This window comes from Delphinus delphis, chromosome 7, assembly GCF_949987515.2.
Source record: "Delphinus delphis chromosome 7, mDelDel1.2, whole genome shotgun sequence".
Taxonomy (NCBI): domain Eukaryota; kingdom Metazoa; phylum Chordata; class Mammalia; order Artiodactyla; family Delphinidae; genus Delphinus; species Delphinus delphis.
In genome coordinates, this window is record NC_082689.1 from 7,809,514 (window position 1) to 7,835,820 (window position 26,307).

At 45.0% G+C, this 26,307-nt stretch overlaps 1 protein-coding gene across 2 annotated transcripts in view; it reads right to left on the reverse strand.

The window, feature by feature from the left end:
- The window catches only part of DIS3L2 (DIS3 like 3'-5' exoribonuclease 2), a 373,782-nt gene that overhangs the window by 105,654 nt on the left and 241,821 nt on the right, over positions 1-26,307 (reverse strand). For both annotated transcript variants that reach the window (XM_060015926.1, XM_060015927.2), the window contains one exon: positions 10,559-10,671. In XM_060015926.1, coding sequence (XP_059871909.1) covers positions 10,559-10,671 — 113 coding nt within the window. The remainder of the gene's footprint in view (positions 1-10,558; positions 10,672-26,307) is intronic.

Below are 26,307 nucleotides of genomic sequence, written 5' to 3' on the forward strand. Positions count from 1 at the left end.
TTCTGACTCTTGCAGAAGATCCTCTTCCACCACCAATCCAGGCAGGTACAACTTCTCTCTCCTCTGTGATGCGTCCTCACCTCGGAGCACTTCTGTAACTACAAGTAGGCCAGTGTGTAGTAATTGTTACATGCCCGCCTCCCCTGGCTTCTCCAGGGCAAGATCAGCACCTGTCTCATCTTTATAGACCAGGCACCTGGCACACAGCCGGTACTCAATAAATGCCAACTGGATGAAGACTGGTGGCACTTTAGTGACAGAAAAGGAAAGGGGCTTAAAGGGTGCTAAGTCTTCTTATGCATGTCTCGGGGCCAGAATCAAAGTTGGGTGAGGACAGAGCTTAAAAGCTGTCATGGAAAACAAGGACGCTGATGATAGGACACTGCCTTTCTAAGCATTCTGGATTCGGGCTTAGGAGAACTGAGAGAAACTGATCATTTAGGTAAATTGCCCAAGGCAGCTGGGTGGGGGTACCAACAGGACTAAAATCTTATGTTAGCCTCAGAGAGCAGAAACATCTGCTAAAGCCACAGCGGGTGAGCTGGCCAAGTTCAGCAACAGGTTAGCCAGGACAGCCCTGTGACCAGCGGAAAGGGCCACAGAGGGGGAGAGATCAATTATCTAGGCGAAAAGGAACAGGAGGGAATAGCAACGACATGGGGGCTGTAACAGCTCAAGGCGGCCAGACGTCAACAACCCACTGGGGGTTCTCTAGTGCCAGGAGGGGCTGCAGGGACCCCTCCTGCCCCTTTCTGCCCAGGTCTTTGCTGGCTCCCAAACCTCCCTCACACCCTCAGTGCCCACTGGCTGTCAGAGCCCGAGACCTTGGGGAGTTTTGCTCCGGGTCTCTGAGGACTTTGAGGTTTTAACAATAAGGTACACTCAGCTAGCTCCCCACTCACATGCTGAAACAACTTAAAGGAAGGAGATAATCCATTTGCCAGCCAACATCTCTGTTTAAAGAGTTTTCTTTTTCATATCAACCCTTCCATGAATTCCAAATTTGATCAACTCTTTGCTACACAGTTTGACATTAACAAAACATCAACACTCTGACAACATGCTGGGGTCATAAAGGAACATCTTAAAACTCTTTGGACTCCACATTAAGACGGGCTTCCAATCCCAATCTTTGATCTCTATTATAAAGCAGTACCAATAAAATATCGTAGAGATTTATGGGCAAACTTTCATTTGAGCTGTTTCACACCTAAAATAACACGAGTGCTTGGGCCAATAGGCAGAAAATTTAGGTTTAGGTTTCAGCTGTTTACGTTTTCTCTTACTTTTAAAACTTATTCACTTATTTTTTAAAAATTACCTTAAATTTAACAATTACATTGTATTTTCCTCTCAGAGAAGATAGCTTGGAAATGTTAACTGGCTAGATGTCGTGTCCTTCTGAGGACAGGCCTAAATGCAGGCAGACAGCTGTCCCCTATCCTGACAGCTATCTACCTTTTGTCAAAACGAAAGAGTGTTTTTCCACAGGATTTAAATGGACAATATATAAATTTATCTTTTCTCCTGAGTACACCCTATTGTTAATAAGAGTAACCAAATACGTATTAGTTTGAGTAAAATCCCAACAAAAAGAATTTCATTTAAAAGACAGTATGATGATTGTAAAGCAATTATACGCCAATAAAGATGTTAAAAAATACATAAATAAAAGACAGTATGATGGTATTTGGACAGTAAGATGGTATTTCGACCCAAGATCTGTTTCACTGTATACTGTACTAATCTATGGGATAATTTCCCAAGTCAAGCTTAGATTGTAATTCTGACATCAGACACTTACAGGTCAGTGACATTGAATGAAAAGAAACTGGTGCCACATTCCCTGTAGATGGGAACTCAACCGGCATCCCCACCCCCATCCCCCGACACACACACTCCCGCCCTCATCTGATGAAGTTGGGAGAAATGATTCCGCCAAACAAGACAGAACCCGGAGGAGGGGAAAGCAGCTCATCCAGCTTCCAAGAAGACTTTTACAGGCAAAGTAAAGTGCAAACAGCAGAAAAGTTCCTGGACACTGTCCTTTAAGAAACACAAATGAGTAGTAAGAAAGGTCAGAGTAGTGGTTCAAAGGAATCAGAATGCACAGCTGCTGCTGCCCAAGGCTGTGGGCTGGCGCCATTCACTCGTGCCAAGCTGGGGGCAGTGCCGGGCAGCAGGAGCCTGGAGCCGCTCGGGAGCATAGGGGCCCTTCCTCCACTCAGCTCCCCATTTCCAGAGCTTAAGAGTCCCAACTCTGCATTCCCAAAGAGAAATTCTAGAACTATGACAATCACGAAACCAAAGGAAGGAGAAGAGCAAAGGAAACAGGCTTACTTATTTAACCCAATTTTATTTTTCTCATTTTCTGAATTTGAAACGTAATTCCTGGCTATAAAAGGAGAGTGCGGAGCTAGATAAGAGAAAGCCACCTGCTCTGAAGAGAAACCTCGAATTGTGCCGAAACTTTCTTAAATATTTGAATCTGTATGGGGAGAACGCTTCACATTTATTCACTTTATGTGGTCTGATTGCTACTTCTATTGCTCTTCCCATTATAACGTTACAGTTTTTGTAGATAAAAGGGATTTTAAAGTCTTATCCCCCTTCCCTAAGAGGCCCTGGGCCAAAGGCTGGATTTAGCCAACTGCATTTTGGGGCAGGAGGTGTGGATGGGATGTCTCCAACCTGAGGTTATGTGAAGCGTAGTCAGTGTACAAATATCAGAGCTGTGCTCTCTGGAGGGCCAAGTTATGAGTGAGGATTTTGATGTGGCTCCTTTGCCTGATGAGGCTGGTTATATATACTGAAAGGAGCCAGAGTGGAGGAAAAGTCACTCCCCAAAAAGCTTCAAAATAAAAACATATTTTTATTTAAGTATTATACATACACACACACACACACACACACACACACACACACACACACGTCATAAAGGAAAAGCTTGATGCATTCTCACAAACTGAACACTGGTGTCATCAGTGCCCAGATCAAGAATCATTAGAAGTTCCCCTACCAGATGGGCCCTTCCCGCCCCCCCACCCCCCGATCCTGACTTCTAGCTTTGCTTGTTTTGGAACTTTATATAAATGGACTCATACAGTGTTTACTCTTGTGTCTGGTTTCCTTCACCATTATGTTTGTGTGTGGAGCTGTCATTTCTTCATTCTCGTTGTATTGCATCCCACTGAGTGAACATACCACAAATTATCTGTTCATCCTATAGCTGACGGTATTGAATAGCTTCTAGTTTTTTGGCTACTTTGCATAGTGTTGCAATGAACATTCTTACACATTCCTTTTGTAACACATGCATGCATTTCTGTTAGGTATATACCCAGAAGCAGAAATGCTGGGCCACAAAGTGTGTACACACATTCAACTTTAAAAGACACTGCCTGTCTTACTATGTTCAGACTGCTATAATAAAACTATCATAGACTGGGTGGTTTAAACAACACACACTTATTTCTCAGTGTTCTGGGGTTTGGAAACCCAAGATCAAGGTGATGGCAGATTCAGTGTCTAGAGAGGGCCCGTTTCCTGGTTCACAGATGGTGCCTTCCTGCAGTATCCTCACATGGTGATGAGAGTGCTCTCTGGGGTCTCTTTTATATGGGCACTAATCCCATTCATGAGGGCTCCACCCTTGACCTAATCACCTCCCAAAGGCCCTGCCTCCTAAGATCATCACATTAGGGGTTAGGATTTCAAGATATGAATTTGAGGGGGACACAAACATTCAGCCCATAGCACTATCAAACAGTTTTCCAAAGTGGTTGTACCAATTTGCCTTCCCCGCAGCAGTGAGAGTTCCCACTATTCCACATCCTCGTGGATACTTGGTGTTATCTGTCTTTATTTAAAAAAAATATTTGTTTGTTTGTTTGGCTGTGCTGGGTCTTAGTTGCGGCACGCGGGAGCTTTGTTGCCGCATGTGGGATCTTTTTTTTTTTTAGTTGCGGCATGTGGGATCTTTAGCTGCAGCATGAAGGATCTTTTAGTTGCAGCATGCAGGATCTTTTTGTTTTGTTTTGTTTTTAGTCATGGCATGTGGGATCTACTTCCCTGACCAGGGATTGAACCCAGGCCCCCTGCATTAGGAGCATGGAGTCTTAACCACTGGACCACCAGGGAAGTCCCTAAATGTCTTTATTTTAGCTATCCTGTGGGTTGTGCAGACTTCTGAGGTGGGAGCTGGGTTCTCTTTCTCACACCTTTCCTAGTAGAGTAAATGCCAATTAGCTGTGACATTCCCAGGTATCGCAAGCTAGAAGATACTTGGGCTCCCTGCCTCAGGCTGTCCATCAAGTGTTGGTAAGGTGGATACAATGTGGAGGAGCAGACATAGTTGGCAGGAAGCCACTGAGGGGGGTGAAGTTGGCAGGCCAGGGATTCAGTGACCGTTGGCACTTCCAAAGACCCAGAGTATTGGTACTAACAGACGGTTTGTGTGTACTGAAGAGGAGAGTCAAACAGCATCTTCCATATGAATGTCTTATGAGACCCAGGCTTGACTGACATAGTCCTTATTCCCATTCTTGGCCTATCAGAAATGCAAGATCCTCCTAAGTAACTCATGGTTCCTTAGGTACTCGCTGGCTACGCCATGCTACGGAAGCTCAGAAGTTGAGGCTACAGTTACTATGAATGAGGATATTAAACAAATGAGTGGAGACAACTGTGGACAAGGAATGCCATCAGTAGAAAGGGGTGTAACAGTAACAATAATTCTTCTAGTCCCAGGTTAACAGGTCTTGTCTGGTTGTGAGTGAAGGTTAGGTGGATATGAACTTGAAAAATGTTGAACAGGCCCTGCAAAAATATAAACACAAACTAAAGGCCAGCACTGTCCATATGGATAACAATGGAATGGTGATGGCTCCAGCTTCATGGCCATGGGAGGGGAGGTTAGGGAGGAAGCCTCATGTGCTGATGTTCAGTGATATGTGTGGGTAACACGTTTGTGCTGCGTTCCCTTAAGCCATGTATATCCGCCCACAGCTTGGGCACAGGTGCCGTAGACATTGTGAGGGATGGGGGTCAAACAGAAGTTCTTAACGCAGCATTTAGGTTTGAACAGGTCACAGAGGCCAGATAGGGGCATAGTTGCTCTGAAACAAGCTAAGTCATTGGGGTAGATGACTGCTCAGATGAGGATAAAGCTTTCCATTCTTATTGAGAGATGACTGAAAGTTCTGGACCTTTTAGGTATCACTGTGCACAGAGGTCACCTATCACTGGTAACACCCTGTTAATTATAACTGGGTTTGGATGATCATGCAGCTTCTGACCCAGAATTTCACAGCTTAACAATCAACTCCATCTCCCTCTCCTCCTGTATTCTCATTTCTGGAATGGCCGAAAATACCTACACGGTGGTTCTGAGCACCCAGCGTAAATGGCAGGCAAAGCTGAACCCCTGAAGAAAGCAGATGTCCAATTCTCGGGGAGCAGGTGGAGCTCTAGGGTTTTGATTACATGTTCTAGGCTGCAGTGATCCAGAAAGTACTGTTATGGGGCAGGGGAGAGGAGGTGCTAGGTTTCCCTGGGGAGGGCCTCCACTGGATTGAACAGATGATAGCTCTGGCTCCCATTTGGGACAATGCACATCAGAGCCAGCACTCTCTGGAGAGGGAGTAGAGGCTTCCAGACAGGACAACCTCCACCATGGGGTTGAGGACATCACTGTCAACCAATGGCTGACCAAGATGGTGGAGCCAAACTTGGGCCAGAGGCCACAGGATCCCCAGCCCCTAAAGGACATGGCTGCAGTCAAGGCCTAGAAGAGTCCCATTCTCCCCCTGCCTTTAAAAAAAAAAAAAAAAAAAAAAAAAGACTTTATTTTTTTAGAGCTGTTTTAGGTTTACAGCAAAATTGAGCAGAAGTTACAGAGATTTCCCATATCCCCCCCGCCCCCCACCCCATGCACAGTCCCATTATCAACATTCCTACCAGAGTGGTCCATTTGTTATAACTAATGAATCTGCACTGACATATCATTATCACCCGAAGTCCATAGTTTACATTAGGGGTCATTCTTGGTGTTTCACATTCTATGAATTTGGACAAATGTATAATGAGAAGTACCTACCATTATAGTACCATAGAGAGTAGTTTCACTTCCTAAAAATCCTCTGTGCTCTACTTACTCATCCCTCCCTCTCTGCTAGTCCCTGGCGGTTGCTGATCTTTTCACTGCCTTCATAATTTTCACTTTTCTAGAAAGTCATATAGTTGGGATCTTACAGTATGTAGCTTGAAGATTGGCTTCTTTCACTTAATAATTTATATTTAAGGTTCCTATGGAGGAACCATGTCTTTTCATGGCTTGATAGTTGGTTTCTTTTTAGTGCCAAATAATATTCCATTGTTTGGATGTACCACAGTTTATCCATTCACCTACTGATGGACATTTTGGAGGTTGCTTCCAAATTTTAGAAAATAAGAATAAAGCTGGGCTTCCCTGGTGGCGCAGTAGTTGAGAGTCCGCCTGCCGATGCAGGGGACATGAGTTCGTGCCCCAGTCCGGGAAGATCCCACATGCCGTGGAGCGGCTGGGCCCGTGAGCCGTGGCCGCTGAGCCTGCGCGTCCGGAGCCTGTGCTCCGCAACGGGAGAGGCCACAACAGTGAGAGGCCTGCGTACCGCAAAAAAAAAAAAAAAAAAAAAAAAGAATAAAGCTGTTATAAACACCCATGTGCAGATTTTTGCATGGACATACATTTTGAACTCCTTCGGGGTGAAAACAAAGAGTGCAATTACTAGATCATATGGTAAAAATATGTTTAGTTTTATAAGAAACTGCCAAACTCTCTTCCAAACGGGCTGCACCATTTTGCATTGTCATAAGCAATGAATGCGTTCCGGTTGCTCCACATCTTTACCAGCATTTGGTGTTGTCAGTGTTCTGGACCTTGGCCAGTCTAATAGGAGTGTAGTAGCATCATTACTATTTTAGTTTACATTCCTCTAATGACATACGATGTGGAGCATCTTTGCATACGTTTATTTGCCATCTGTATACCTTCTTTGGTGAAATATCTATTAAGGTCTTTTGCCTGTTCTCAAATGGGTTGCTCATTTCTTTATTGTTGAATTTTAAGAGTACTCTGTACATTTTGGCTAATAGGCCTTTATCAGATGTGTCTTTTGCAAATTTCCCCAAGTCTATGGCTTACCTTTTCATTCTCTTGACAGTGTCTTTTGCAGAGCATAAATTTTTAATTTTAATTAAGTCCAGATTATCAATTCTTTCTTTCATAGATTGTGCCTTTGGTGTTGTATCTAAAAGGTCATTGCTGGACTTCCCTGGTGGCACAGTGGTTAAGAATCGCCTGCCAATGCAGGGGACATGGGTTCGATCCCTGGTCTGGGAAGATCCCACATGCCGTGGAGCAGCTAAGCCCATGCGCCACAACTACTGAGCCCACGCACCACAACTACTGAAGCTTGCCCACCCTAGAGTCCGTGTGCTGCAACTACTGAGCCCATGTGCTGCAACTACTGAAGCCCTCACGCCTAGAGTCCGTGCTCTGCAACAAGAGAAGCCACTGCAATGAGAAGCCTGCACACCGAAATGAAGAGTAGCCCCTGCTTGCCACAACTAGAGAAAGACTGCGCGCTGCGATGAAGACCCAATGCAGCCAAAAATAAGTAAATGTAAAATAAATAAATAAAATAAATAAATAAATAGTCATTGCCAAACCAAGGGCATCTAAAATTTCTCCAATGTTATCTTCTAGGAGTTTTATAGTTTTACATTTCACATTGAGGTCTGTGATTTGTTTTGAGTTAATTTTTGTCTCTTCCCTTCTGAGAGGTTAGTTATTGGGGTGGACAGGTTGGAAACGTGAGAGGAACTTGGTAAATGCTAGAAATGCTAGGAACTTTTGGACTGTCCTGGAAGACTTCTGGTCTAGAACTGCCAACACCTTTGTGGGCACCACATAGGCACTTTGCTGGAAATGGAGTCCAGGGATTCTAGAACATACCCCTCCTGAGGCTGGCATGAAGACTGCTGGTGTAAGTGGTCCAGGACCATGTATGTAAGTGGGGGTGTAATGGATCTGTACAAGGCAGGGTTGGGGAAATGAATGATGATTCCACTGTGCAGCAACCCTTCTGTTCAGTAGAGATTCTGTGCTTTTAGTGCTAGCAGACGGCCGGGCCACTCAAAGGCCAAATGACATGGTCTGTTGGACCTGGCAGAGGTATGTATGGACGTCCATCTTCCACATGTCACACATGCCACCAGGTATGGCTGAGGTGCCAGGAGTCCTAATACTGTGCCTCAGAGGACAGCAACAGAAGGTCTTGGGTTTATGGAATGGGTGAAAACCTTAGATGATGGCCGTGTTGAAGCTGTGGTAGTTCTGGCAGAAGTGGGCTCCACAGGCAAGAGGGAGAGGCTAAGAAACCCTTGACAGAAGTTGGTGCCTCTATTTGTAGAGAGCCTTGGTTTCAGACTTGGAATGAAATTATGCCGTAACAGTTGGGTGAACTTACAAGCCTTGGGCCCCAGGCCAATCATGCATTTGGAATATGGTTCCTCTGTCTTTGTGTCTGAATAGACCCCTGGCAGATGGTATATTCCAGGAAATGATGTGATGGGGAGGTGGTAGGTATGGCGGTGGTGCCACAGGGTCATCCAGGAGAACCGATGTGAAGTAGTCAGTGACCGTTTTCAGATCTCTAGCTAGGAAAAGAAAACAGCCCAGGAGAACACTGCCTCTTAAAAAGATCTGCTACCACCCTTAGCATTGCCAAGATGACACTAGTCTTTCCCTACGGCCATGGCCCAGTCATAAAAGCATGGAGTCAGGTTCCTGGGACTCTAGGGGTGGGGCGTTTTCAGAGTGAGCAGCACACAGACCCCCCCAGTGGCCTCCTTGCCAGGGTCTAGACAGCACGTCCACAAAAGGGCCAGTGCATACCGGAAACCAGCAGGAAGCGGGGATGCGTGTGCTCAGGAGCATGAGCTTCCCAAGCCCCTGTCTGGAAGGGGTGGAAGTGAAGAGAGGCCAGCGATAACTAAGAGCAGGGGAATGCTGTCCTGCAGATGTGTCTCAGTGCTGTGCCAAGATCTGCAGGTTCATAAAGGTCAGGGGCTCGGAGAACCGCCTTTCCAGGGCCTCTCCAGGATCCCTATGCTGCTGGTGTTCTCAAACCTATAGCCTGGCACCCCACGAGATACTTCCATCCGGAGCAGGCAGCAGGCTGAATTTTCCCAGAAGTTAGAGAGGGAGGACCCCAAAGTACAGTGGCCTCCCAGGACATGCTGCGAGTGAGGGCAGTGCTCAGAGCCTGGCTTTTCCTCTGCCAGCTGTGTGGGCACACAGGCGTGCTGGCAGTGGGAGCTGCCAATCAGAGCAGGCAGTGGAGGGAGACTGGGTAGCTGTCTCCTTTCTCTAGGTGATGACGTTTGGAAGTTCCCAGAATGGAGCAGGTTTGGCACCTGGGCTGCTTTCTCGCCCCTGAGAGACGGGGCCAGGTGGAGGGCTCCCAGCTGCCAGAAGGCCATGGGATACGTGGGTAGACGGAGGGGATACAGCCCTCACCTAAGTGCAGTCAAAGTGCAAACATCAGAAGTCATGTCCAAGGGCATGGGAGGAGGGAAGGGTCAAGCCAGTTGTATGTAGCAATCCAAAACTGGATCACCGGGTTCAAGGAAGTTAGGAGGTGAAAGTCATGATACAGTCAGTGATGTAAGATGAGCCAAATGAGCAGATGAACAGACTGTCAAATGGAGGCGGGAGAAGCCTGGAGAGGAATTCATGAGCTTCAGTGGGGGAATAACTCAGGTGTGGTCTTTTATTCACCACCAGGCCTAGGGCAGTGCCTGGCGCTCATCATTAAGTACTTGTCAAAGGAGGTCTAGAGAGACTCGGTGACTTACCAAGAGAGGCAACATCAGGACTAAGAGGAAAAGCCCAGACTTGGCTCCCTTTGCTTCTGCACATCTGGGATGTACCAGGTTACCTTGTAAAGGGCAGGTCAAGAGCAGATCAGCCCCCACTCTTTACACCAGAGTTCGAAACTTTTTCTTAAAAGGCCACTAGTAAATTTTCATTCCATTCTCCTACAGTAGTGTGACGTCACCTCAGACATTACGTAAATGAACGGGTGTGACTGTATGGCAATAAGACTTTACAAAAGCTGTGGCCCGTGTGGGCCGACGTTGCTGAGCCCCACTTTGGAACAGCAGTTTGAAAGTTCCTCGTTTCTTTCTGAAGCTGACCAGTTGTCTGAGCTACTTACATGGCAGGGCCAGTCTGAAGGCCTGAGATGAGTGCCTGTGTCCTGCCTTGAGAACGCCTCAGTCTGGCTCCTCTTGGACATACAAGGGCCTAACGGGAAAACATACAATAACCGAGGGCAAACACTTTTCCGGGGAAAACCATTTTTTAAAGATCTCATTAGATGTGAGAAAAGATGTTCAGACAAGATTGCTGTCCCTCATGGATGTTTTTAAGGAGAAACAAACAAACAAACAAAGGAAGATGATTAAATAGAAGCACATCTTTCAATCCAAGAAACTGGAAACTGATTTTTACCTTCTGAACCAAGTAGACACTTGTAGCTCTCTCAGCAGCCACTTTATCCAGACTGGATCCCTCAGGAACAAAGTAACTGACGTCAGCGATGTGAACTCCCACTTCAAAGTTGCCTGTAGATGCACAAGAAGGTTGATCAGCCTGGAATGGAAGGCAAGGGAAATCCCTCCTGGGAATCCATCCGGAGAAGGCATGTCCCTCCCAGAGGTCACAGGGCTTGGAGTACAGGCTGCCATTTTCAGGCTGGCCCGGTGCGCCACCTACCCACTGCGGTGTGCGCTATATTTACTTTCCTCATTGTACTGCCAACAGATGATGAGATTTTTATCCCATTAACCATTAACCATTTTTATCACATTAACCATTTTTACAAATGTTTACCATTTCTAAAGGCTTCTTGTCTTTGAGTAAACATCAGTAGACTTGTAAAAGAAGACTCATTTTGGATGACGAACAAATCCTTACAGCTCACTAGAAGGAGTTAATGCCTAAATCCTGCAGCCCCTGCCCCTGAAAGCACTGCCCTTCCTGTCTACCCCGGCCACAGCCTTTCCTCGGCCCCATGGCTGGCCTTCCTACCTTGATTCCACCCCCTCCCACCTAGCCCTCCACACTGTTGCTAACACCCCTCTCGTACCCATGGGTCTGCTGATGTCGCTCCTTAGCCTGTTACTCGTGCCCTTGCCCGGGCTCGCCTCAGTCCACCTCGCCAGCCTCATGGCTCATCCTCCACATCCTCTCCATGCAGCTGTCATGGGAAACTGCTTTCCATTCCCAGAACGTATCTTACCTCATCCCATTCAGATGCTTGCTTGGCTCATGCTTTTTCTTACGCTTGGGATAATAATCACAACAGGATCTGCCCATCAAAATCCTTCCTACCTTATAAGGGTCAACTGAAAGAGAATCCCAGGACAAGAAGAGATTCTCTGCCCTCTGTTGAAGCACCTAACCCATAACTGAAGATGCTTCTCGTCGTCTTCTCTTCAGAGCTTTCATCACTATCAGATATCACAGCACATCTTTATTGGCTCATGTGTTTACTGTCTGCCCCTACAGTGCAGGCTCCAGTAAGGCAGGGCCTTTTGTGTCAAGTCCACTGTTGTAGGCCCAGTGCCTAGAAGAATGCCTGACACACCATAGGCACTCAATGTTTGTTGAGTGAACGAATCAACAATTTGTTTGCCTACTGTGGTAAAAGACCTACTTTTTTTCCATTTTAGAATTGCCCTTTCCCTTCCTGGTGGAGTTGTTTTTTCAACAGACCCCGTCTTCTCTCTGAGTTCTACCAGAGACATGGTCAGATGACTCAGGCTGGTAGAATCATACCTAAAGTGGGCTTGGGGGCTGGTTAGGTTATACATTTAAGATTTCCTCTTGAACATCCCATCAATCATCTATCAGATGGAGTATATGTGATTATATGCACACAAAAATGCATATAATGGACAGAATATGGAAAAGAGTACACATGTGAAATGGCATATAGTTTGCAGAGGGGAAGCATAATGGGCAGACAGAAGCACACTGATGACACAAGCACAAAGGTGAACCTGCTGACAATTTAAGTATGTGCTTGATGGAATTCCGTTATACTCCATTCCTGTTCATAGTGATTGGTCTAGGCACAGGCATGTGACTCAAGTATCAAGAGATCTATTCTGAGCCTGTTTTCAGGGATTGATACAGGCTTCAGAAAAGAGGGTCTCTCTCCCAGGACCCTAGACAATAAGTCTGGAGCTGCCAAGGAAACATTTTTGCCACATAATCATGCGAATATAGAAAATAATAGGTCTAAGAAATAAAGGGAGGATCATGATGACCTCATTTGAACTCCAGGATCCAGCTGAACTTGAATTCTCACTAAAAGAATCCTGACTGATTCCCAAGTTGACTCAGAAAGAGTTACTGACACATTACCACTCTTTCCTCTGGTTACCTGGATAATCAGTCTTAAGGTATCTCACATTTTAGCCTCAAATTTTGTAGCCATTTATTGTCCTCCTATTCCTTCTTCACTGGGAGATGATTCTTCCCTGTTTTTAAAATGGAAAAATGTTTAAACTTGGGGCGGTTAAAATAAAAGGTTCAGGGATGGAAAAGAATTTAAGATTCCCCACTCTCATCTGTCTCACACTCCTACAGGGCAGCATTGGGTTTCTCCACCCAGTCCTGTAACACTAATACATTAGGGAAAACCCAAGTCCATCTAAGAAATACTGGCTGCTATGGGATAACAGAATAGACTTATTTCCCACAGAGGAGAGGGCTGTCTGGAAAGCTGAGGAAAACCAGCGTGGCTCAAAGTTCAGCTGCCTCATCATGTGAGCCATGCAGCTGTGTTGCTGGGTCACTGGGAGCAGTGAAACCTGCCCCGCAATGATCGAGGAACTCAACCCTAACAGAATTCGGCCAAGCGTCTCAGACGGCTCAACAACTTCCAGTTTTGATATTACAAGTATCTAAAGCCAACACTTGGAGAAGGTAAAACAAAGTGTCTTCTTCTGAAGTCAGGATTATCATGCACGAGCCCAACAGGTAAATAGTGACCAAAGGACAAGAGAAGGATTATTACATCATGATATAAACCATAATTTTAGATTCAGTCTGTGTGTTGTTACTGCACATGAACTTTCTGTCCTTAGTCAAAATTGACAAACTGACAAAGAGTTCATTACAGGAGATAAAACATGAAGGGGGCCAATCCAAACATATTTGAGAGGCTTAAATTTCAGAATTCCCAGAAGAGCCTCTAAAACCAGCAAAGAGAAGCTCTCTTATTCTCTCCTTCGGACCGTTTTTATGGAAACCCTAAGTAAATATTTTATTACATATATTTACATAATGCGAACTTGCGGAACTCCTGAGGTAGTGGCACTGAAGTTTTTATTCTATGAAAGAGAAAATATAAATCCAAAAGGTTATGTAGTAAACGCTGCCAAAACACCCAGGACCCGTTTGATGTTTGAAATGCGCTGTGTCTGCCATAGAAAATTATACTTCGAACATTTACATTAAAAAATATTCATCTACTGGGGTTAAGGTGAGTCCTGTGAGTTCTGAAGGGCTGGGGAAGCACAGGAAGGAAGAGTCCTCAAGGCCGGCCATGTCTGGCTCACTGTGCACAGGGCCCACAAACTTAAATACATGCAAATGTTCCTCTTTTTTTTCTTTCTTTTTTTTTAATTAATTAATTTTCTTGGCCACGTTGGGTCTTTGTTGCTGCACGCAGGCTTTCTCTAGTTGCGGTGAGAGGGGGCTGCTCGTCATTGCAGTACGCAGACTTCTCATTGCGGGGGCTTCTCTTATCGCAGAGCACAGGCTCTAGGCGCAAGGGCTTTAGTTGCAGCATGCGGGCTCAGTAGTTGCGGCACGCGGGCCCTAGAGCACACAAGCTTCAGCAGTTGCGGCGCGTGGGCTCAGTAGCTGTGGCTCACGGGCTCTAGAGCGCAGGCTCAGTAGTTGTGGCGCACGGGCTTAGTTGCTCCGCGGCATGTGGGATCTTCCCAGACCAGGGATTGATCCCGTGTCCCCTGCGCCACCAGGGAAGTCCGCAAATGCTCCTGTGAATGAACTTGAGTGGACACCAGAACTGCTTCATCCAATTAAAGCACTAATAGGACGTAAATAGGGGCTTAAGAACCATCTCTTCTAAGCCAGCCTTCCAATCAGCTCAGCCCCATTTCAACTATGTCCCTGCCAGGTGGCCCCTGACATACCCCCGGCGAGGGGTCGGGGAGAGCTCACATCTTGAAGCTACTTGCTCTACTTCTGAAGGGCTCTGTTCGTGAGAAAGTGCTTCCTTACGTGGATCCACGATGCGTGGAAACGGAACCACTAGATTACTCTAGCACTGGGCATCCATAAGAGGACCCCTCTGTTTAAGGCACTCACAGTCTAATGGGGTTGGCAGATACACCAGTGTGGTGATAATATGGTATTACCAGTGCTATGACAGAGGAAGGGTGCAAAACCTCATTCTGTGGGAGCAAGTTGAGCTGAAATCTGTTTTTACTTCAGTGAGAACATGTGAAAGTGTTTTGTAATCTACAACAACTACATGAACGTAATTTTGACAATAATGATGATAAAAATGATAAGGATAGCAGTAGTGACCATTTATTTAATATCTCTTTGTGCCAGGGGCTCCACACACATTAATGTACCTTTGACAAGAGCCATATAAACCGTGTTTCACAAAGGAATCATCTGAGGCTCAGAGAGGCTCCATGTCACTTGTCCAAGGTTACCTCGCTAGTATGCAATAAACCCTGGATTCAAAACCAGGTCAGACTCAGAGCCTCTGTTCCTTTTATTACCACCCCCTGCCCCCCAACCACTGTCATGGTAACTCCAGGACAAGATAATACAACCCAATTCTTCATCTCAGTGGGTCACAGCTAGAAATCCCTCCCTATCTTTTATGATTCAATAGAAGCCACATTCTTGGCTATGAATTCAGAAGTCCTGTCAGAGACTTCTCCCAGCCCTGTTCCCAGCCACATCCTGGTTCCCACTGCCAATCTCTTTAGCCACTCGTAACAGGGACTCATTACAGAACAACCACTAAGCCGTCAACTCTAGTTCTATTTAATTATAACTCCTTAAGATCTAACAATTCCTTTCTACATTTCTAGTTTACAGTCATCTCTACCTGGTGGTAGAGTGACTGTCCTAAGTACCTGAAAGGGTCAAGGCTATTACAGGTGGGAAAGTATCACGCTTCCCTTACCAGGAGTGAGACCAGGGCCTTCCAGACTTCGGTCACTTGAGTTCTCCTTTACCCACTGCTGAGATTGGACTGTGGTGACAGAGGCTCTTCTTGACCCAGTAGGGGCACCCCTTTTAATCCAGAATATAGGGGAACAACGTTGCTAAATATACCTCATTTAGCAAAAGCAAAAAGTAATTGCTTCTGTCCAGGTCCCTAATGTCCAAACCTTTTCAGGCGTGTCTTGGCCTGACCTTCAGAGGGCATCTGGGGCCCGGCGATTTCTCCCTCCTCTGGCTCCAGGCCCCACTCTGGGTGCCTGCCCCCTCCCAGGCTCCTCTTCCTCTCCTTGCTCCTTACATGCTGGCATGCCCGGCTGCCTTCTCTTCCACCCTACCCTTTCCCCTGGGCTCTCATCCACTCCCAGGAGTTCAGGCAGCAACTCTCTGCTTTAGGCTCCTCAGTCGGTGCCGTCGGCCCAGACCTCTCTGAGCTCCAGACTGACGTACACAAGGGTCTACTGGGAACTGCCACTTAGCTGTCCCCTAGGCACCTCAGCCTCACGCCTCCAAAAGTCCCCACCTCCAGCAAAACCATTTCTCTCCCTGTGTTCTCCGTCCCAGGAAATGGGATCACCTCCACTAAACCAAAAAAGGCGCCGCAACTGCCCCAAACTGAAACACCCCAGGTTTGTCTTGGCCTGTGTCGATCCATCACTGAACTCCCCTCCCAAACATCTCTGAAATCTGCTCATCTCTCTTCTTCCCAATCACCACTTTAGTCAGGGCCACCACTGCTTCTTTCAAGGACCATCTAACAACCTGTGTGTGGCTCTCCCGCCATTTCTCAAACCCGTTTTCCACACTGAGGGTAGTGCTCTCTCCAAAATACAAGTCCCCGTGTCACTCCACTGCTTAAACCCTGCGGGGCCCTCACTGCCCCGGGCACGCAGCGCAGACCCGGCTTCCAAGGCCTTACTGGGCTGGCTTCTGCCACCGTTCCAGCCCCTCCGGCTTGCTTCTCCCACCGCCGCCGCCCACCCCCCCCCACCCCCACCCCCACCCCCCGCACACTGTGCTCTATCACTGCTTCACAAAGAAGTAATGACAAAATTCTTTACCATGTGGGTCTGCCCTGGGCACGTTCAACTTTCCTGGCCCCAAGCCCTTAAGTGCCAGAAACTGTAACAGAACTTCTTAAGCTGCTCAAACCCATCAGGCTCCACACTCTTCTCCCTCAGGGTGTTTTTCCCGATTCTCTTCCTGACGACCTCCACCAGTTCTGCAGACCACTGTGTAAAGCCCACGCCCTCTGGCAGGCTTTCCCCAATGACCTAGACCAGGCTCCCCCCTCCCGACTTCTGTGTCTTCCTACGGCGTCTGACACCCTCCCTGCAGCCCTCCCCCGACCCCAACCCCCCACCGCTCACTGCAAGGGGGCCCTGAGGTAGGTACCCCCTCCCCACCCCCCGTAAGGGGGAAGCATGAAGGGCGGCGGAAAGCCTGAGCGCACAGCTGGTATATGACATTTACTGAATGAATAAGAAAGTAAAAACATAGGGTAGATTTGTTGCCACTCCGGTTGAAAGGGCTTGTAAACCCTGCCTGGTCTAACCGTAGAGCTAGATCCCCATACCTCCCCACACCGGGTCTTCCCAGAGTGTGTCCAACTTTCGCTTGCACACCTGACGTGCCTGAGAAACCACTACTCGCTAGTATAGTCCACTCCACCCTCAGACAGCAACGACAATGTAAAAAAAAGTCTCCCCCGTAGAGCCAAAACACATCTTCCTAGAGTTCCCACTTGGTGGCCCAGTTCTACCCCATGGGGCCGCCCAGAACAAGCCCATCTCCTCAGGGGATAGCAGTCTGGCTTCGAGAAATGAGTGAAGTGGCAGATCTCTTCCAGCAGGGCAGGCTCTACTTTGGGGATAGCACCAGCTTTGAATGTTTACATAGTTAGCACGTAGCCCCCTGGATCTTCTCTCCTTCGGGCTAAGTAGCCATGTGGCTTGGCTGTGAGTCACTATCGTAATCCTCAACATCCTCCTCCCAAACATGCTCCTAATAACCACCTACATTCACTCAATTAGCCACTCAACACATACTTATTAGGCTCCTACTATGTGGCAGGTACTTTTTTTTCTAGGCCCTGGAGACATACAAGTAAACAAGACTGACAAGCTCCCTTCTCCTGTGGAGCTTACATTCTCGTGGGGAGAGAAAGACAATAAGCAAACAAATAAATGATAAGATTACTTACCATAGTAGAAAGGACTTTGAAGAAAATAAAACAGGGTTAGGGGACTTCCCTGGTGGTCCAGTGGTTAAGCATCTGCCTTCCAATGCAGGGGACGCAGGTTCGATCCCTGGTCGGGGAACTAAGATCCCACGTGCCGTGGAGCAACTAAGCCCATGCCCTACAACCGGAGAGCCAGTGTGCCGCAACTACTGAGCCCACGTGCCACAACTAGAGGGAAGCCCACATGCTGCAACGAAGAGCCCGCGTGCCACAACAAAAGATCCCGCATGCTGCAACAAAGATCCCATGTGCTGCAACTAAGACCCGATGCAGGCAAATAAATAAATATTAACAAATAATAATAATAAAAAAATTTTTTTTAAAAAAAACATAAAACAGGTGAGGTGATGAGAATGCCTGGGACCTACCTCGGATTTAGTTTGGAAAGGTCTCTCTGAGGAAATAGACTGAGACCTGTGTATACAAAAAGGATGTCACATGATGACATGGGGGAGAGCATCCCGGGCAGGAGAACAACCAGAGCAGAGGTTTGAAGGTAGGAGCAAGCTGGGTGCATCTAAGGAACAGAAGATTGGAAAGGAGAGAACTGGAAGCTAAGAGGCTAGTGAGGTAGATGGTGGCCCAACAAGAGATGCCCTGATGGGCCTGGACGAAGCATTTAGATTTTATTTCAAGTACAGTGGGAAACCACTGGGGAGTTTTAAGCAGAGAAATGACATTAGCTGAATATACCACATTCACTTCCTCATGCTGTCAGTGCCTCATCCTGCATACCATGGTTCTACGAACGCACCCGAGGTCACACTGGACTGAAAACAGCCTGAAGAAGACCACGATCTCTCAGGAATGGCACCGACAGGCAAACCAAGTCAAGCAATCCTTCAGTGACGTAATACGTTTGGTAAATGATGAAAAGAAGCATGACCTACTAGACACACTGACACATGCAACAGATATTGGGCTGCCTGACCCACAGACTGCTTTCTATCCAGTCTGCATGACGGGAACATGCTGCTCTTGCTTGGGTCACCCTCTTGACCTTGTGGCCAGTTTTCCCAACAACGTGAGTCTTAAAAGAGTGAGAAAACAGCGTTCTGAGAGCTCAGAAAGGGTAATACAACCAAGAGGACTGAGAGCAAGGGACTTCCTGCTGTCCAGACATCCCCAGCAAGGAGGGGCCTCATGTAGGGCTCCACATCCAGCCAGGATGCAGGTCCTGACCTTATTTTGATCCCACTGAATTTTAGAGACAGACTCCATCGCTGAGAAGCAATTGGGCTTGGATCACCTTGTGGTCACACAACAAACTCCATCTTTTAGTTGGGGTAAGCAAATTCCCTTTGACTTTGGTGGAAACACTGATTGGACTGCCAGGTAAGAGGGACACCTCAAACTCTGATGTCTTCCAGTTCTGTGTGGTATTTGGTTATGTAATCAAATGCAAAAGTTGACCACTGGTACAGCAAGCCATGGCAGAAGTCCATGGCCATGACGTGGTGATGGTTTGAGAATATTTCAAAAGCTTAAAAGGGGTCAATGTAAAAAATTCTGGGACAAGTAAATCTGAGCATTGTAAGGTCCCCAGGCTTGAGAAGGGGGTTGTACAAGATGATTTCTTAGGTTCTCCTGAGGCCAGGATTTGAAGAGCCTGTGGACTGGTTTTTTTTTGTATTTTCTTTTTGCCACCCAGCAAAGGGTTAATGAGGAGCGTTAGTTACAAACTCCTTAACTGGTGACCTCACCTTCTGGAACCAAGCAGCTTAGAGAACCTTTTTCCTTCATTATTACAAAGGGCTCTATCAATCTGCAAGTACTCAACTAAACTGCCCACACAGCAATTTTTGTCATGTTCAATCTAATTCTCAGGAATCTAAGTTTAAATTTATATGCACAGCATGGAAGAGGAACACCCAGGTAGTAAATTCCACTTTTCCCCTTCCAAATGATGTGAGCGATGGCCTCCTTCATTGACAGGAAAGGAGTGAGGAGCTGAACGTGTGAGGCTGGCACACCCAACGTCTGGGAACTTCCAGGAGCGGGGAAAGCCCAGGTCAGCCGGTCAGACCTGCGACAGGGAGCCGAGCACCGGCTCATGAGAAGTTCTGAGTGCAGGAGGGCAGGCGTTTGATCCCTCCTCATTGCCAAAAGAGAGTGAAGTCAGAAGGGCCGAGAAGGACCTTCGAAGGCAGTTACGAAGTTAGCAGGTCCACGTAAGGGCTGGGAGTGGGGCGTGGGGTACGTGGGATGTGATTGGGGTGGACTGGCCATGGCTTCAGGGTTGACGGGGCTGCAAGAGGGAAACAAGGGGTTTCATTATACTGTTCTGTCTGCTTTTGTGCATGTTCAACATTCTCTATCCAAAAATTAAAAAAAAAAAGGTTTGTAGAGGTTGAAGTCAGGAAAGAAAAAAGTTGAAAAAGTAAAAATCCAGTTAAGTAAAACTAGCTACAAGTTTTAAAAGAAAGACAAGCCAACAGAGGCAGGAGAGGGTCACCACTTACGAAGAACAGAATTAAAATGTCCCCAGTGATGATCTCTGGAGGCTGAAGATATGGGGACTGTTCCTTTCTACATCATACACATTTGTAATGTTTCCAGCTTTCAAAGGCTGGAAAAGGAATAAAGATAAAAAGTATAAAATAAAAAATGTAAACTGGCTTAAAAATGACTGGAAAGAAATATATCAAGATGGTAACAATGGTTTTCTCTGAGTGGTAGGATTATAACTTTCTCTTTCTGCTTATATATAAATTCTAATTTTTATATCATAAATGGGTTACTTGTTTCACTGTTTTGGGTTTTTTAAAATAAAGAAACACCAACAAAGTGCTGTGTTCCCCCTCAGCACCCACCCTATCCCTGATGCCCCACCACACAGCAAGAGAAAAGCACCACTGGCCACCCCAGGCAGTAGGCAGCAAAGAGCAGGTAGCAGCTCATCGGCCACCTGTCCCGGAGGATAACGGCAGCTCAGCACTTTGCAGGCAAGTTCTATGAAGGTGAGCTCAGTAAATGAAGTAGCAGGAACTGGTCATACCCCACGTCTGCTGAATAGGAAACCACTATTTCCATGCCAGAAATGTGACTCCAGTTTGTAGCAGCCTGAGGCTTCTGCCACCACTTTAGAGGTTCAGTGCGTATGGTCACCATGAGGAACCTATTTCTCTTGCCTGCAGGAGCGCAGCGAGGCTTGCAGGATTCCAGCAGACTGGCTTCCCAAAGATGTAAGTTTGAAAACCAAATTTCAGCATGTTTTCACACTCAACTGTGGATTTCTCTATTTTTAAAAAGCCTCTCTATTAACAAAACAATTACTAGACTCTTAAAAGCCAAATTTAAAAGAGATGTACAGTTTTCAAATATAAACATCTATGCGTATTTAAATGCCTATTCACAAAATGTTAACTTATGAACAACTGCTTAATCCAATCCCAAACTCCCTTTCAGCTAAAATTAAAGCAACTTTCATAGTTACCTTGAATTCTGAGATGTAAAAGCTTCTAAAAGCTTTATATCCTGGTGACAGAACCCCTTAGTGGCTTTCCTCTCATTCTGGGCAAGTCTGTTTGGGTTTGTTATTTTTTCACCGTACCTAATCAGCTCTTTTGGGATCTAATTACTCAGTTTCATTAATTAATCTCTTTGCATTAAGGAGAAACTTTTCTAATTCCCTAAAGCTTCACAAAAGTTAAGCAAAAATTGTATCTATAACTTATGCACATTCATGATATGAATCCACCATACTGGTTCTCCCGCAACAATAGCATACCAACTGCCTGCTTGTTAGAGCACTTCATCTGTGTTAATTCACTCTATGCTCCCAATACTATGACACAGATTTCTTTCTACAGATGAGGAAACTGAGGCCCAGGCAGGTCAGACTCCCAAAACTAAGCTCTTAACCCTTACTTTATGGGATGTGCCTGCCCCTTAGTGCCAGGTACTTGACTAACTTATAATTGCTTCTTTCTCAGCTCCTGTAGGCTATGAGCACTCTCAATGTAACATTTAAAAAGGATTATACGGTGACTTTGCAGAACACACATTTTAAGACCATGTATGGGAACAATACATATTCACCGAAATAAAAACCCTGTCACACACTCCTGTAACAAACGGTCACTTTCTATTTTTAAATTATCCATGTATCAATTGCGGTTATGACTCAGTTTTCATATAAAATATCCTGAACTGCTAAATCTTCTAGTTAACTAAATGCCAATCCTTTAATCATCAATTGTTCATAGTTTTAGTACTTCTGGATGGAAATCCTCTATAAATGTATTACATACTTCCTTTTCTTAATAGCAGTATATAATTCAATATTAATAACTTAGTGGCACTAAAATGAACATTTCTTTTGCATTTTGCAATAGATGCTGGTGTGGTACAGTAGGGCAAAGATGTCCCGTCCTCAGGACACACTCTCAAATTCACTTGTCACCTCCACCACTAAAATGGAGTAGACTCTTCAGATGCAAAACCTCCTGGCCAATTATAACAACAGTTATCACTGATTAGACCTGGCAAATGGAAGATATTAAACTATTTCTTGATTAAATGAATCAGCTTCACATAAGTTTTATGGAGTATGTACTATTAATATTCATATTTTACAGATGAAAACATTCAGGCTCAGAGAGGTTAGACAATTTGCCCGATGTCACACAGTAAACATCAGAGCTAGGATTAGAGCATTGTTGGACTCCCGTATCAGTGTTCTTAACTATCATGCCATAGGGCCACACGGTACAGCCTTTTCCTATGGGGTTTTTATCATTCCACAGTTATCAGTATCCCTTGGCTTTTGGTTTCATAGCAGCTTGAGATTTCATTCATATACAATTCACTCAAAGTGTACAATCCAATGGTTTTTAGTGTATTCAGAGTTGCACAACCAACACCATAATCAATTTTAGAACATTTCATCACCCTAAGAGAAACTCCATATCTGTTTGTAGTCACTCCCTATTTCTCCCCAACCTTCCTAACCACAGGCAACCACTAATCTATTTTCTGTCTGTGTAGATGTGTCTATTCTGGACACCTCATTTGAATGGAATCTTATGATACGTGTACAGTCTTTTGTGATTGTCTTTCACCTAGCATAATGTTTTCCAGGTTCCTTCATGTTGTAGCCTGCATCAGTACTTCATTTCTTTCCATGGCTGAATATATTTCATAGACATTTGGCTTGTTTCCACTTTTGGGGTACTCCTTCGCTCTTTAAAATAAACTTTTTTTTTGAGGCATAAAATACATAAAGTATACAAACCTTAAGCATGCAGTTCAGTGAATTTTTGTAAAGTGAACACCCCCCTCCCCCACCAGTTCAAGAAATAGAACATAATCAGAATTCCAGAAGCTTCTCTTGTGCCTCCTCAGTCTCTATACTCACCAAAGATAACTGCTTTTTCTGACCTCTGTAATCTATAACCATAGGTCAGTTCTGCCTCTCTTTGCACTTTACATAAATGGATTAGTACAGTATGTATTTTGTGTGTGTGTATCTGGCTTCTTTTGCTCAATGTTTTTTTTTTTTTTTTGCGGTACGCAGGCCTCTCACTATTGTGGCCTCTCCCGTTGCGGAGCACAGGCTCCGGACGCGCAGGCTCAGTGGCCATGGCTCACGGGCCCAGCCACTCCGCAGCATGTGGGATCTTCCCGGACCGGGGCACAAACCCGTGTCCCCTGCATCGGCAGGCAGACTCCCAACCAGTGCGCCACCAGAGAAGCCCGCTCAATGTGTTTTTGAGATTCATCCATGTTGCGTCTGAATTTACTCTGTACCATTGCTGTGGAGTATTCCACTGTAAGAGTATAGCACAATTTATCCATTTTGTTGTTGATAGAGACTTGGGTTGTTTTTAGTTTTCCCTATTATGAATAATGCTGTTATGAGCATTCTTCTACATATGTACTCCTTTCTGTTGGGTATTCATCTAAGAATGAAACTGCTGGGTCATGGAGTATGAATCTATTCAGCTCTATTACATACTGTACAACAGTTTTTCAAAGTAGATGTACCTGACTTTTCCCTTACTCAGTGTATGAGAGTTCTAATTGGTCCATATCCCCACTACATTTGGTATTGTCAATTTAAAAATTTTTTAGCTATTCTTATAGGAACATAGCAATATCTTATTGTGGTTTTAATTTCCATTTTCCCTGTGGACTAATGATATTAAGCATTTTTCATATGTTTTTGGCAGTTGGCTATCTTCTTTAGTAAAGTGCTTGTTCAGCTCTACATATTCTCAATAAGAGTCTTTTGCTGGAGATATATATATATATAAAACAAATATCTTCTCTTTCTCTATGACTTGCCTTTTCACTATCTTAATGGTGTCTTTCGATGAACAGTTCTTAAATTTAATGAAATATAATTTATCACTCTTTTCCTTTAAGGTTAATGCTTTTTGTGTCCCACTTAAGAAATCTTTGCTAAGGTCATGAGTTTATTTTTCTATGTTATGTTCTAGAGAAGTGTTAACACGTCTGGAAGTATTAATGTTTTACCTTTCACACTATGAGCCACATGCAACTGATTTCTATGTATGGCGTGAAGTAGGAGTCAAAGTTCATGTTTTTTTTCCATATGGATATTCAATTGATCCAGCACCAGTGACAAACCCCTCCTTTCCTTACTACACTGCAGTGACACCTTTGTTGGAAACCAGGTGATCATACACGTGTGGGTCCGTTTCTGGATTCTCTATTCTGTTCCCACTTTGACTTTTGAACAGCAATTAAATATTTATCACTTCAGCATAAGCTTACTAAAATTCCGTATCAATTTTAATCTTTCCATTTTTATATTAATAATAATTTTTAGTGAGCACTTCCTTTTTGTCTGGCCCAGTTCTAAGTACCAAGGATTATCTCATTTAATCTTCCAGGCAATTTAAAATCAGCCGTTATTATCCCTGTTTTACAGGGTGGGAAATGTGAGGCCTAGAGAGGTTAATTCTTACCTCCAGAATATGGGCTGTGCTCTGCTTATTTTGTTGTCACACTATCTACTTGTGTGGAAAAGCATCAGGAGCATATGCAACTTTAGGCATTTATTGCTAATACCTTTAAAGCTAGGTTGTGTTTTTGCAACAATAGGCACAAATGGAGCTTTGCTCCCATAGCTTTTCATATACTCAGTATTTTGGAACTGCCAGACACCTGAGAAACTGTCTAGTCCAAACACATATATAGCTGGGGAAAGAGATTTTCAGAGAAATCACAGACATGCCCAAACTTACATGATGCAGTAGAGGCAAAGATGAGACAAGAACCCAGCTCTGCTCCTATTCCAGTGCTCTTTCTGGGACCACAACTGCCTCTCATCACGCAATGAGTGTGTTGGATCACTGAGGCTTCTTAGCTGGCTTCCAGGTTTACCTTGGTGCCAGATACTTGAGGATGCCTGAGTGGTGGGTGCCAGATTATCTTGGCTTTAATGAGCAAGGAAACTGGAACCAATCAGCAGAGCTGGAAGCAGATGAACAAATTTGGTTTAACAGTCCAAATTTGGTTTAACAAGGTGCACTGAGACATCCATGAAAAAAAGAGAATTTCCAAAGCCCAGACCCCACAGGAATCAGGCTAGCAAGATTTGAATGGAACATAGGAATAAGACTTAGAGGGGTGGGGCTGTGTCTCCACTTAATCTTTCCATTTCGATTCTGTGTCCTCAAAACAGGAACTCATTGGCAAGCATCCCAGAAGCCCACTTCGATGCCAGAGGCTTCGCATGACTATTCAGTTACTTGGATTTTTTGAGTCAAGGTACGATTCAGTAAAAAATGACCATACAACAAGGACAGTTACAACTGTTCACTCACCAATGCCCCAGATGAATGGAGAAGACATGCACCTCCTTATGAGCTGATGGTTCTACAGAATTCTCCATTTCTCTTCCCAGGTTCATTATCAAGGGCCAGGCTATGAAAATAGGATTTGTCTGAGATCAAGTACTTGGGTTGCCTGGTATTTGCCTGAGGTCAGAATGCCCTCTGACATAAGCGACTGCAAGAGGAAACATCAGTGTTTCAAAACCAGGATTAGAAATGATTTTACAGAGGAGTGTAGGAGGAATAGTATTCGAAGCACCGGGCATCATAAAGATGTCAGAGACAAAACCCAGAAATGTATCCAAGTAGAAAACGGCCCTGAAGTGGAATTTTTCTTTTTCAAAATCTATGTTAGAGTTATCAGGGGTTCTCTTCTAGAATACAAGGAACAGATTTTAAAAACAATTTAATTTTTGATTAAATTAAATGTTGCACATAGTTTTTTTTGTTTTGCTTTTTTGTTTTTTGTTTGTTTTCTTGTTTTGGCCACACTACATGGCTTGCAGGATCTTACTTCCCCAACCAGGGATCGAACCCGGGGCCCTGGCAGTGAGAGAACCGAGTCCTAACCACTGGACTACCAGGGAATTCCCATAAATCTTATTTTTAACCTACATGTGGGCATATATTTCTAACAGCTAACAGATTAAATTTTCCTAATTATTGAATAAGTGTGAGTTGCCTCTTACAGTACAGTATTCGATATTTAGGAAGGCCATCCCTTTGAAACACGGTACTTCAGGGTTCAGTTTGTTGAAGTGAACGAAATGGGGAAAAGCATAACCAATGGGCTAAGAGAATATGAGGAGCTGAATCTGGGGGTTTAAATTAAGGTACTGAGTCTGAGATGAAGTCAAATTCCGAAAGGCTAGAGAAGGCCTGACACGAGAGATCAACTGCAAGACCAGTAGCTAGAAAGCTGAGGAAAACAA